Source organism: Pogona vitticeps, chromosome 4, assembly GCF_051106095.1.
Source record: "Pogona vitticeps strain Pit_001003342236 chromosome 4, PviZW2.1, whole genome shotgun sequence".
NCBI lineage: Eukaryota > Metazoa > Chordata > Lepidosauria > Squamata > Agamidae > Pogona > Pogona vitticeps.
This window is the reverse complement of record NC_135786.1, coordinates 194,646,135-194,659,642: the sequence shown is the minus strand read 5'-3', so window position 1 is coordinate 194,659,642 and position 13,508 is coordinate 194,646,135. Positions and strand designations below refer to the sequence as shown.

At 41.7% G+C, this 13,508-nt stretch overlaps 1 protein-coding gene across 3 annotated transcripts in view; it reads left to right on the top strand.

The window, feature by feature from the left end:
- RB1CC1 (RB1 inducible coiled-coil 1) overlaps positions 1-12,678 on the top strand; it is a 93,077-nt gene extending 80,399 nt beyond the window's left edge. For 2 of the 3 annotated variants that reach the window (XM_020795969.3, XM_078393741.1), the window contains 4 exons: positions 4,542-4,600; positions 7,942-8,078; positions 8,865-8,935; positions 11,458-12,678. In XM_020795969.3, coding sequence (XP_020651628.2) covers positions 4,542-4,600; positions 7,942-8,078; positions 8,865-8,935; positions 11,458-11,535 — 345 coding nt within the window. In that variant the 3' untranslated portion in view covers positions 11,536-12,678. The remainder of the gene's footprint in view (positions 1-4,541; positions 4,601-7,941; positions 8,079-8,864; positions 8,936-11,457) is intronic. The other variant, XM_020795970.3, reaches the window with a different exon arrangement.
- The last annotated feature ends 830 nt before the right edge of the window (positions 12,679-13,508 follow it).

The following is a 13,508-nucleotide window of genomic DNA, read 5'->3' as shown; positions in this document are numbered from 1 at the left end:
TTGGTTAGCCCTGGACTTGCTTAAAAATCTGATCATATGATAAGTAATTAAATAAAATAACTTGATTCTTCATTGCAGGACTTTTTTTTCAGATAAATCTCCCTAAATGTGTGTATTTTTAAGACAGATCCCTTCTAGAAGACAGTAATCAGGTTGGAAACCATGTGAAAAAGCTGCTTCTTGAGGTCTCAAACACCTTAGGGCACATGAAGGGACATATAGAAGGAATAGATTTATATTATCTTTTTAGTGTTCTCTTCCTGTTCTTCTCTTTCATTTATCCTTCCATGACCTGTCCCTCCCCTTTATTAAAATATTGCCAGTAGTCATCAAAGATGATGTATGTCCCTGTGAGTTTCATTTCCACCATGACTTCAGGTTCATGGAATGTGATATGCACCCTCAGATTCCCTTAGAATGTATCTCGGAGTTATTTTGTTTTTTTTAAATGGGTTGACTACTTTGAGTTAATTGAGATACGTTTGTAGCCAGGCATGAGAAAACTGGAGGCATGTCTGAGAAAAAAATTTCTGCAAAGCTTGATGGTTTCCTCTGCAGCCCTCCCCATTTTCAACTAGTACATAGATGTCAGAAGGGTGAGAACTCTTGATTAAAACAGAGGGGAAGGAATAAAGCGAAAGGCTGAGTGACCACTGAAGTAGTCAAGAGCTGTAAGGGGGGAAATGGGGAGAAGATAGAAAAAGGTAGCAGAAAGAAGGAAAGAGAACATGGAGGAAATTAATAGGCCTCTACCCATGCAACACTGATATCTCTGCTAGAGCTTAAATAAGTGTACAAAGTTTATTGGCTGGCTTTTTTTTTGTCTTTGATGGCCTTAACACATGCCTAAATAATTAAGCAACATTTTCCATTGGGTGCATAATCCAAAGCAAAAACTTGATTGGAAGGCAGAAGGCCCTTATGTACGTAAACAGGGGGAGTTGCTATTTTTTTTTTCCTTGGAGCAATCTTTTCTCTGTAAAAGGCTAATCTATCACAGTGAAATGTACAAAAACAATAGCCAAGTGCTTAAGTTGTGTGGCACTCTGAAGAGTCTCTATCTCTGAATCATATTTCTGGGACATAAAGTTAGGGCATGAAATTGGTTACCTCCACTCTCCATGCTCCTCCCCATGCATGTGTGGATGTGTGTTCATCACAAGCCTGGGGATTTTTGGATCCAAGCCGGTCTCTAGGAGAGAAAAGCTTAACAGAAAGCAGATGATAAAAATAGCTTCCCTATTTGATGTACTGTGACATCTAGTAACTGGGTATACAGTTTTAGAAACTTCATGAGAATTACTTCGTAAATCAAAGTGCATGTCAATAATGGTGGTTGGGCCTAAACATTCCATGAAATTGACCCTGTAAGTTCTCAGTTGAAAAAGAGTGGTTTCATTTATTGCTTAAAGTCGACTTCTCTTAGGTTATGGTGTATTGAATAATGATGGAGAAAATTGCTATTCAAGAAAAGTTGTTTCTCTGCAACTTGGAAAATAGATTTCAGTGTTCAGCTTCGGGTTTATTGAATCTACATATATTCATCTTTTTGTTTTCCAGCAGCATTTTGAACATCTAACAAATTATACTTGGCTATTCAGGGTTGAGTACCCACGGGTTTTTTGGCTACATTTGCCTGGGGGCAAAATGAACTGTTCAGTGCTGAAATCCAAGTTGGGAAGGGTCTAGGGACTACATTCAAGAAGTGAGCAAGAGCAAGGCAAGGTGTGTGAAACTAGATGTAGGGTTTTGTTTTGTACTTATTTGGGTATTTTTCCCTGCAAAGTACAGTGCCATTTTTTGTACATCTGCTGATCAATAAGCAACAGTGCAACCATTTCTCTGACTACAAAGCACAGGCCAATTCTGCACAGCAGTGTCCCATGCTTTAAATATCATCTCAGGGTCAGAAGTAACATAAGAAGAACCTTCCAGGCAGGAGTACATTGAGAGATTTTCGTCTACAGCAGAGGTCGTCAACCCCCGGTCCGCGGCCCATTGCCGGTCCATGGCTTGACCCTGACTGGGCCGTGAAGACAGACCTCCTGCCGGCCCCCCTCCCCCGCACACACTCGGAACGGCGGGGGCGGGGGGTAGCCAAGAGCCTGGAGTCAGGAAATGATCGGGTGCTCCGGCTGCTCTCTTCCCAGCAGTGACAGTGACCTTCCCCCGCAGCCACTCCCCTCCCCAGAGCTGCTTTGTGGGTGCGCTTGCCAGCGTGAGCGCTCCCTCCCCCCTTTCATGCAAGCGCCTGCATGCGCAAAGCAGCTGTGGGGAGGAAAGTGAGTGCAGGGGTGGGCGGGAGGTCTGCCTTTGTGGCCCGGCAGCAGCGGGGGGGGGGGGTAAGGTGTGGGCCAGATCCAGGAGGCAAGAGCATGGCCGGGTGCTCTGGTTGCTCTCTTCCCAGCAGTGACAGTGGAGGCGGGGTGGGAGTGGGCAAGAGCCAGGAGGCAGCGAAGACAGACCTTCCCCCACTCGCACTCCCCTCCCCAGAGCTGCTTTGCGGGTGCGCTTGCCAGCGTGAGCGCTCCCTCCCTCTTTCATGCAAGCGCCCACGCGTGCAAAGCAGCTGTGGGGAGGGAAGTGCGTGCGGGGGCGGGTGGGAGGTCTGCCTTTGCGGCCCGGCGGCGGCGGGGGGGTAGGGTGTGGGCCAGAGCCAGGAGGCAAGAGCATGGCCGGGTGCTCTGGCTGCTCTCTTCCCGGCAGCAGCGGAGGAGGGGGATGGGGTAGCCAAGAACCGAGAGGCAAGAGCTTGGCGGGGTGCTCCGGCTGCTCTCTTCCCAGGAGCGGCAGCGGAGGGGGGTGGGCAAGAGCCAGGAAGCCCCCCACCCCCGCATGTACTCCCCTCCCAGAGCTGCTTTGCGGGCGTGCTTGCCAGCGTGAGCAGCTGTGGGGAGGGAAGTGCTTGTGAGGGCAGGTGGGAAGGGGAATGCATGAGTGCAAGGGGCCGCCCCACCTCCCTCAGAGGCTCCGCCGGTCCGCACTACAGAAAACATTGAGGAACACTGCTCTACAGTATTATCTTTGGCAGCGCCTAATACTTAATAACTGCTACAAATTCCTTGGAGCAAACTTTTCTCTGTACAAGGCTAATCTATCACAGTAAAATGTACAAAAACAATAGCCAAGTGCTTAAAAACAAAAGCTGTATGGTACAGAGAACAGCTTTGTGCTTAAACATCCAGCTGGTGCTATATGTGACAGCAAGTTACATGCTGATGAATGGGCAAGAAACAGGCTTGCTGAGGAATAAATTGTTCCACCACTCTATCCCTAGGTTGAAGACAAAGTAGACTCCTGGGGTAAGAATTCTCATCCCCACCTCTGCCCTAAGTAGAAATAGATGAGTAATGTAGGAAGAAGAGAGCTCTCCATCCTTCCTCTGCCAGACCCAGAGGGCTAGTAAAATGTTTTGTAGACTAATAACTTATATGGATTTATTTACAAGGTCAATAAAGAGGAAGAACTTTTTTTAAAAGTCTTTAAATAGTACAATGCAAGCTTAGGTATTACCTGGATAAAGTAAGAAGGTGGAATTACAAAGCCTGTCTCCAAAAAAGTGCTTCTCTGTTAAGCATCCTGGGGCAATCAAAGCTATTTCTTCTGTGTACAGCTTGCAGATAGACTGCACTCCTTATTGCTGTCATATTAGTAACTGGGGACCATTATGATCTGTATGCATTGATGTGTCTCCCATTCTTCCTTTAAACAAGATAAAAGAAGGCACAAAAAAGAAAGAAAAAATGGAACATAGATTCCTCAAGATCTGAAATGGGAAAGTTGGAAATGTGGGGGTGGGGGGCTGGTGTGGAATATTTTCTATTAAAGTAAGATTTTTTATTAGATATTAAAATTATATCTTGTATATATGACATAATATAAAGTTATAAAATATAATAGTATAGGAGGAAATGCATTGTTTCCCTTTCCCTTAAATCATGCCCTCTTTCACTTTAGACTACACTCTCCTGTGGGTTTGCCGCCTCCAAGTAGTTGGCCATACAGGAAACTGGCCCCCATCCCATGGAATTTCTCACCCCTTGGTAGTCTCTCTCATGCTGTCTCTATCCTTTATTCCTTTTTCTGCTGCTGCTTGCATAGTTTAATGTCTGGAAGTCAGAGTGGGAGAACAAACTCAGGCACCAGTTCTTAAGGGTTAATAGCTGTTCCATAGGTCAGAAGGGCAAGGGGAGCCAGATGACGGTACCTTCTGGGTTATCCAGTGAAATGGCCCTGCATGCTCTTCAGTGCTTCAGCCCAATAGAACTAATGAGAACAAAGCAATTGGGAAGTGAAATTTAACCTGTTATTTCCCTGATTCAGTGCTAACTGCCTTATTAAGATTCTTTTAAGCTGTTATCCAAATGGCTGGATATTCTCCATTGGCCTTAAGGAGTACAATAAGTTGTAATATAAAAATAATGCAGAATATTCTATTTTGCCTGAATATGTTATGAGATCAATATTTAATAACGATACATGTAATGTGTTGCATCACAACTTGCCAGACTAGAGTAATACTTTTCTGTTTCTTTTTCCAGATGTCTCAAAGTATGTCATCAGTATCCCTAAGACATTCTGAAAAAATTGCTATCAGAGAGTAAGTATACCTATTGGCAATTGTCAAGTTAAACATTTCTGTTTTACTGCAATCTTTTTATAAAATATTAATAAAGATGATAATAATAATAATGATAATAAAGTAGGTTCTTTTAGAAACCCTTAGTTGAATACAGACTGAAAGCTATTCAGTGGGTTAACTATTTGCTTTAGTTTGTGTGAGTTTATAGATTTGTCAAAACCATTTTGAACATTTATCCCCCCCCCCCACTTTTTGGCTGAAATTTTGCTGCATAATGTAGCGATACTAAAGTAGGCCTATTCAATCAGTGGGAATTTGGTGATTCAACTCCTCCATTAATTCCATTGATTCAAATGGGCCTACTTGTGTTTTCCTTTAGCATAGTAAATTGCAACAGGAGTACCGTATTTGCCGGCACACAAGGCGACCGGCCGTATAAGACACCCCCCCAACAGGAGGAGGAGGAAGAGGGGAAACGGGCGGGTGGCGGGCAAGTGAGCATGCAGCTGGCTCAGCGGTGCGGGGCAGCCTGGCGGCGGCTCAGGCATGGCAGCAAGAGGGCAAGGAAGAGCAAGAGGCTGAGGAGGAGAAGGAGGAAAAGGGAAACAGGTGGGTGGCGGGCGAGTGAGCACGCTGGCTCAGCAGCGAGAGGGCAAGGAAGAAGGCAAGAGGAGGAGGAGAAAAGGGGAAACAGGTGGCGGGCGAGTGAGCACACAGCTGGCTCAGCGGCGCGGGGCAGCAGGCAGCCCGGCGGCAGGATCTGGCCGCTCAGGCATGGCAGGCTGTGCTTCCCTCCTTCCATACAGACCGCCTGCCTGCCCGCCTGCTTGCCTCCCTGGCCAGCGCGGCCCCACGTCATTCAGTGCACTCGGCGTACAAGACGACCCCCCCCCACTTGGAGGCATGTTTTTTGGGCCCAAAAAGTCATCTTATACGCCGGCAAATACGGTAAGCCTATTTGACTCAGCGGTGTATATGGAGGAGTCGAATCACCAAAACCCCACTGATCCAGTGGATCTCTTGTAGTGAGACTTTCAACACTAAGCCATGGGATTTTAGCCAGTATGAAACAGAACCTCTCATGTTACTTATTTTAGAAGATCACAAAACTATGTCTGAAATTTACTTCAGGTAGTATCCCAAAGCTCTTTACCACACACAGTTTTGTTGTGTTCTTAAGTTTGGAGATTGTATTTACAGGAGTATAGTTAAGAATTTGGCATATACTTCAGTGCATGTCACTGTTGTGTTTTGAGCTTCCTTTCTCTTTGTCTATGACATTTACAGTTGTGTTCAAAATTATTCAACCCCCAATGCTGTAAAGGGGTTTAGGGACTATAGTGTACATTTGGAATTGTATTCAGAATGAAATCCTACAAGGACGTTTTAAAGAACCAAATGCAACTAAAATAACATCAATTGTTTATGTAATACAGTAGTAAATGTTTCTTTTGTGGTTTCTTCATTGCCACAATTATTCAAGCCCTTAAAGACTACCACTCTGAAGAAGAGAGGTTCATTCAGGTGTTTTCGATCAGGTATTGAAAACACCTGTGGATGTCACCGAGCACCAATCAAGCATAATAAGCACCAATTAGGCAGCTTTAAAATGACTGTGATACTCAGCTCCTTCTAGACATTTACTGGTGTGGTTACAAACATGGTGAAGTCAAGAGAATGGTCCAGGAAGACAAGAGAAGAGGTGATTTGTCTTCACAGGAAGGGCAATGGCTATAAGAAGATTGCAAAGAAGTTAAACATACCAAGAGACACCATAGGAAGCATCATTCACAAATTCAAGGCAAAGGGCACTGTTGAAATGCTACCTGGTCGTGGAAGAAAGAAGATGCTGACTTCGACTGCTGTGCGCTACCTAAAGCGTAGAGTGGTGAAAAGTCCCCGTGTGACTGCTGAGGAACTGAAAAAAGATTTGTCAGATGTGGGTATAGAAGTTTCAGCTCAGACAATAAGGCGCACACTGCGTAATGAAGGTCTCCATGCCAGAACCCCCAGGTGCACCCCCTTGCTGTCTCCCAAGAATAAGAAGAGTCGACTGCAGTATGCCAAAAGTCATGTGGGCAAACCACAAAAGTTGTGGGATAGTGTTCTGTGGACTGATGAAACAAAATTAGAACTGTTTGGGCCCATGGATCAACGCTATGTTTGGAGGAGGAAGAACAAGGCATATGACGAAAAGAACACCTTGCCTACTGTGAAGCATGGCGGAGGGTCAATAATGCTTTGGGGCTGTTTTGCTTCTGCAGGTACAGGGAAGCTTCAGCGTGTACAAGGGACCATGAATTCTCTTCAGTACCAGGAGATATTGGATGAAAATGTGATGCAGTCCGTCACACACCTGAGGCTTGGGAGACGTTGGACCTTTCAACAGGACAATGATCCCAAGCATACCTCCAAGTCCACTAGAGCATGGTTGCACAGGAAAGGCTGGAACATTTTGGAGTGGCCATCGCAGTCACCAGACTTAAATCCGATTGAGAACCTCTGGTGGGACTTAAAGAAAGCAGTTGCAGTGCGCAAGCCTAAGAATTTGACTGAACTGGAGGCTTTTGCCCATGAAGAATGGGCGAAGATACCCGTAGATCGCTGCAAGACACTTGTGTCAAGCTATGCTTCACGTTTAAAAGCTGTTATAACTGTAAAAGGATGTTGTACTAAGTACTAAGATTGAATGTCACTTGGGGGTTGAATAAAAACTAATAATGATGTGAGCACAGAAAAGACATTTGTGGTTATTTCATTATAAACTTAAGGTTATATTTCTCTGACCTACAAGTGCCTCTTTCATGTAAATGTAAGCAAGATGACTGAATGATCAAAATCAATGTCAAAATGGCCAAAACATTCAATTTCAGTGGGGGTTGAATAATTTTGAACACAACTGTATATATGTCATTTTCTCCAATCAGGATCTCTGTCTTCCTTTTTATCATCACAAGTAGCTTGGGAGGAAGGTTAGACTAAAATATAGTGACTAAGCACTGTCCCCGGTGAGCCTCGTTGCTAAGTGAAGATCTGAACCTAAATCTCCCCAGTCCTACTTTGACATGTCAAGTACTACATGGCAGTTGGCTGTCTTTTGGGGGGTTATAATTTACTGTATTACATAACTCAGTATAACTATATGTTTACAGAGCTCACCATGTTGGCAACATGTTTACAGCCACATAAAATTTTCCAGCAGTTTTTTAACAGTTAATGCAGATCTATATGCCATTTTAAAAGTATGTCAATGATGGGCATGAAAGGTAGAATCCCTTGTCTAGCAATCAGCCCAATAATGATCGTAGGACATTCTTCTAAGTAAATATCTCCTTCTCAATCTTGTGTTTTCAATCTAGTTTTCAGGTTGGAGATTTGGTTCTCATTATTTTGGATGAGCGTCATGACAACTATGTCCTGTTCACTGTTAGCCCCACTTTGTATTTCTTACACTCAGAATCTCTTGCTGCACTGGATCTGAAACCAGGTGAGTGTGGTAAGTGTCATGACACAGCACAGTGTGTTCTTCTGAGAAGTTTAAAATACTTAATCATATATGAGAGAAAAAGTTTTGAACATTCCATGCATATATTTATTTATATATATAAATGTATTGAGGTACAGTATGTTTCTTGTTCAGGTGAATTCAAACTCCAAAAAGAAATTATAGTGGTTGAAAGAGATCTGAGTGGTGATTGAGAGAGATCTGAGGGATGTGTGAATCAACCTGGAGCTCCTCCAAAGTGATTGGAACGGAATGCTCCTGAAAATTCATTAGTCATTTCAATTCAGAGGGTGACAAAGACAGAGGCCCATATAGCTGTATTCAGGTGTCCAAGAACGGGTAATCTCTTTTGTCATTTCCTGTCTATGGAAAGCAGCCATCTGAAGATAGGAGTCTCTACTACATATAGAGCCTCTCGAGACAGTAAGGAACTGTGATTTCTTTATGGTCCCCAAGTGTGTGAAGAGCTTGTACTTTATTTCAGACTAGCTCTTTACTTGAAGAGGAGGGGCTAGCCTTCTTCGCCCCCTCCCCATGTGTTTGGATTTATTTTTTCTTGAGATTCTGGGTAGGGCTTGTGTTCCCGCAAATGGTGCATTTCTCCCCAGAACTTCCTGTATGTCAAGCACCAGATGGGAGAGAAGAGGAGACAAAGGCATGTAGTTTTGCAACTGGCTTCTAATCATACTGAGTAATGTTCCATTGATGAAGGGGAATTGTGAGGGCTATTTGATACTTTGCGTATCATCCCATGCATAACAAAACATTTCCTTTTAGCTTCAGGTGCATCGCGAAGACCCTGGGTATTAGGGAAAGTAATGGAGAAGGAATACTGCCAGGCAAAAAAGGTAAGAATTAGAGATTTATTCTAGTATGGTTCATTAAAATTGGATAAGCAGTCTTCACGATTTTTAGCATTGTTGAATTTATTCATAATATTCTTTGTTCATTCATCTGCCTTCCGTATGCCACAAACCAACCCATGTTAGCCATATCCACTAGAACCTGAACTTTTACATTAAAAAAGAAACAAATTAATCTTAGTTTGTATGAAGGGGTAACTTTTTTCATGTTGATCTTTGCCCACTATGAGGGAATGCTGGTAAGTATTGAGACTTTCCCAGAAAAAAATTGAGCTAGGAAGCTGTAACTACCACACTATTCTACATATTCTCCCTGGAAGTCAGTGCACTTGCGACATCTGTCCTGCAGCTTTGTTGTTGTTGTTTAGTCATTAAGTCATGTCTGACTCTTTGTGACCCCATAGACCAGAGCACACCAGGCCCTCCTGTCTTCCACTGCCTCCCGGAGTTGGGTCAAATTCATGTTGGTTGCTTCGGTGACACTGTCCAACCATCTCGACCTCTGTTGTCCCCTTCTCCTCTTGCCCTCACACTTTCCCAACATCAGGGTGCAGTTTTTTAAGTCCCTGCAAATAAAATTCTTCTGACTGCTGGCATAACCATTCATTTGCAGCATTAGTTGCCTCCAGAACACTCCCAAATTATTGTCCCTTTAGGTGTTTTTTGAGTTTGGGGATCAGATAATAGTCATAAGGAGCCAGGTCAGGAGAATAGGGTGGATGGGGCATCACTTGAAAGCCTAAGGAGGTCAGGTGTGTCATTGTTTCACCTGCAGTGTGTGACAAGGTGTTGTCATGCAACAGGATGACACCTTTGGAGAGCTTTCCTTGACATTTTTCCTTGATATTTTGCCTCAATTTCATCAATAAAGCACAGCAATATTTTGGATTGATGGTTGAACCCTTTTGGAGGTAGTCCACCAGCAGAACTCCCTTCTTATCCCAAAAAATCATTGCCATTTGCTTCTGCACCGACCTTTGCACTTGGAACTTCTTTGGCCTGGGGGAACCACGGTGCCTCCATTCCTTAGACTGTTCCTTTGTCTCAGGATCATAACAGTAGATCCATGTCTCATCACCAGTTACCAGTTTGCCCAGGAAATCTGACTCATTTCTTGCAAAATGGTCCAAAACAGCCACCAGTGACTCCACACGTTTCCTCTTTTGTTCGATTCCCAAAAGTTTGGGGATCCATTTTGCTACCAGCTTTCTCATTTCCAAATCATTGTGGATAATGGAACCAACTCTCACGCGATATTCTCAGATATGTAGCAATACTTTTGGCTGATATTGAGCAGTCCTCCATGATCATGTCATGTTTAACTGTTGCATATGAAGGGCCACTGTCACCCATAGTTTGCGACATTTCATCATGGATCTGCTTTGAACCTTTCCCTTGGAGAAACAGGAACTTGGTTATGGTCCTCTGCTCTTCCACATTGAACTTTTCTGGAGGTGCTGCCATGTTCACTTTAGACCTGAACATGAAAGATAAGTTAAAATAATAGGTAGTTGATTTTTGCACCATTGAATACAGACAAATTGGCCAATACATCCTGCAATTTATAGCTTCCTCGCTCAATTTTTTCTGGGAAAGGCTCAATAGATCAGCACTCTCTCGTACTTTATGACTAATATGTAAGTTTTTAATTAATTAAAAATTATTTTTAAAGCCTTAAATATAAAAATACTCAAACATCTCCACAATAACACACAGACACAACATTTTGGAACTAAACTGTTGTTGCACAAAATGTAATTATGTTACAATTTGTTGCATTATCTTACAAAAAGAAATGTCATTTTTGTGTTGTTACTGGAGAATTAAGGTTCCAAGCTCTGATTTCTGTTTGTCTTTCACTCTGAAAATGCTCCTGATCATCTAAGTCTAAACCTGTCCCTTTTGTTTCATGAATTTATATAGACTTATGTGAAAGTCATCAGTAGCTCATTATTTCCAGTTTGCAGAACCTGTAAAATTACTCATTCATGCTTCTTGAGTCCCATAGTTGCTACTATCTAGTTATGTAACCTTGGTTCCTCGTTATTCAGTTACACTGGATATTTGTCTGTGTGACCTGAACAGGGTTATGGAAATGAGACCTGATTCTAGATTCCTATTTTGTCTTGCCTCACTTTTTTTCTTCTCTGCTGATCATCCATTCAGATAGACTTGGATATACCTTCTCTTTCCCACCATATGTGTGTTTCATGTATATTTCAGAATACATTATGTAATTAAATGATTTGAATATATTTGATTTACAAAAGTTTAATATTGTTGTACAGACAGAAGTCAGTTTTTAGTAGTATTATTATGGATAACCGGTGAGATAGACAAACTGCTGTTACTTCAGTGTTGCATGCAGGAAGAATGTGTAATGCCAGGTATTTAGTGCTTTCCCCCTTCTCCTTTCAAATGGATTTATTGACAACTTGACAATAAGGTAGTCTTACCTGGAGTTCAGATATAACTATTGAAATAATGCTCCTTCTCTTTCTCTCTAGGCACAAAACAGATTTAAAGTTCCTCTGGGTACAAAATTCTATAGAGTAAAAGCAGTGCCATGGAACAAGAAAGTATAACACATCATGGAAATTCAACTTACTACAATTTTTTCTGGCTTGGCCTTCAGGTCACATTCGTCACTCCAAGTAGCAGGCCATCTTTTTTATACTGAGGTCACATGACAATGCTCCACAATATAAAACCTTTTTTTTTTTCCTTTTTTAATGTGTTACATTTTAGAAACAAGAAATTCATCACAAAAACTGGCTTAACAGTTCCAGTTTTTCTACCTGGACAAAGTGTGGACCAAAAGAGTTCATTTTATGGAAGGCAACCCTTGCATATCATGGCTTATTTACTAGCCATGTTAATTGCCTGTTTAATATACATTACTTTCATGTTAGGTGTTAAATGTTAGCTACCGTTACCAGCATATGTCCTTTTGTGAAATCATTATCAAAGTACTTGCGCTCTTAACAGATTCTTTAATATGTATAAAATTCATATTTAAAGAGTGTTCATTGCATGCAGATAATCATAATTTTCTTCAACATGAGTTTGCCTCAGTAGATGAAAAGGTAACTACTGCAACTTGCTCCATTACATTGCATTAAAAAATCCTTGAATATAAACGGGGGGGGGGAGTACCTTGTTGGGCTGATACAAATCAGCCATAGTAAATATACAGTCCTTAAAAGCGTCTTTGAAGGATTGATCACAGATTTTGAAGGGAAGTAGCTGTGCCCTTGTGTTTAAATGAAGCACCCCGATTTTCCCAATCCACAGAGAAATCTTGTATTCATTTAGAAAAATCATATTGATGAAATTCAGTTTCATGGCTGAGGTTCAAGAAGAAGAAGAAAAGAATCCACTGTACATTAACTATAAAAAGGCCACTTAAGTAACAAATTATTGTATTGTAAAAGACATGTAGAATTTTAAAACAATAAAGATTTGAACATGTAAATGTCTCAATGGTCTGCATGCTTTTTAAATGCCACTGTGGTATGGCGCCTCTATCCAAGACTGTTCATGTAAATTTTAAATTGAAATGTATAAAGTAATTTGTATGGATATAAAATGCCTGTATTCCAAAAGAAACAGCATTCTGAAAATTTCAGTGTATTGTCAAATTAATAATTTAAATGACAGTTCATGTTTTGACGCAAAATATTTAAGTAAAATGGTTCAAATAAATTGCTTGGGACAAGACAAAAAAAGTGGTTTTGTTCTAACAAATATTCTTCTGAATTTTCTTATTCTACAAGAGTACCATTAATGGTAGAACTAAACCTACATTTAATATTGAGGAAATTGTTAAAGGTTCATGTTACTGTTTCCTATTTTAACCACACATAATAGCCCATTTTCCAATCATTCTTATCAAGAGTGAATCAAACCAGGAAGAAATTGTGTGCTCTTCATGTAGTTTGTGAAGATGAAAGCCTTATGCAAGTATTACTTTCAGTATAGGCAGAAGGCAGCCAAAAGTTGTTAGGTTTAGTGCTAGCCCCAAACTGCATGGTGGCTGCTTGTAGCTTCTTCAGTGGGGAGTCCTCTGTGCAGGCTCTTTGTAAAGTCTGGTTTAGAATTTGCTCTTCTTCCATTGGTATCATCGTAACATCTGCATGAGAAGGCTTCTATGAGAAGAAACATTTATGGTTGATATGGAATGGCTTCTCAGTTTCTTTACCCAGAATCCTCCCTTCTAGGTCGTTGACTACATATTTGTCACTTGGATGCATGGCAGGGGAATCATTAGAAAAAACCCACTAGCAGATCAATAATTTCCATCCTTCTATTAGCCTAAACCAGGCCAGTCTATACAATAAGTACACATTCTAGATGCCATTGTGCAACTGCTCAAAGGACATATGAGTGCTATATTATATTGGAAACCCACAAACCATTGCACACACAGTTGCTAGATCCATTGTCTATAGCCAAGCTCCTCTATAACCAGATGTGCTCAGAATCAGAGGACACAGAATCAAGACTCATGGATTTAGAGCAGACATTGCAGTACCGACACTATAAGGTGAAAATCAAA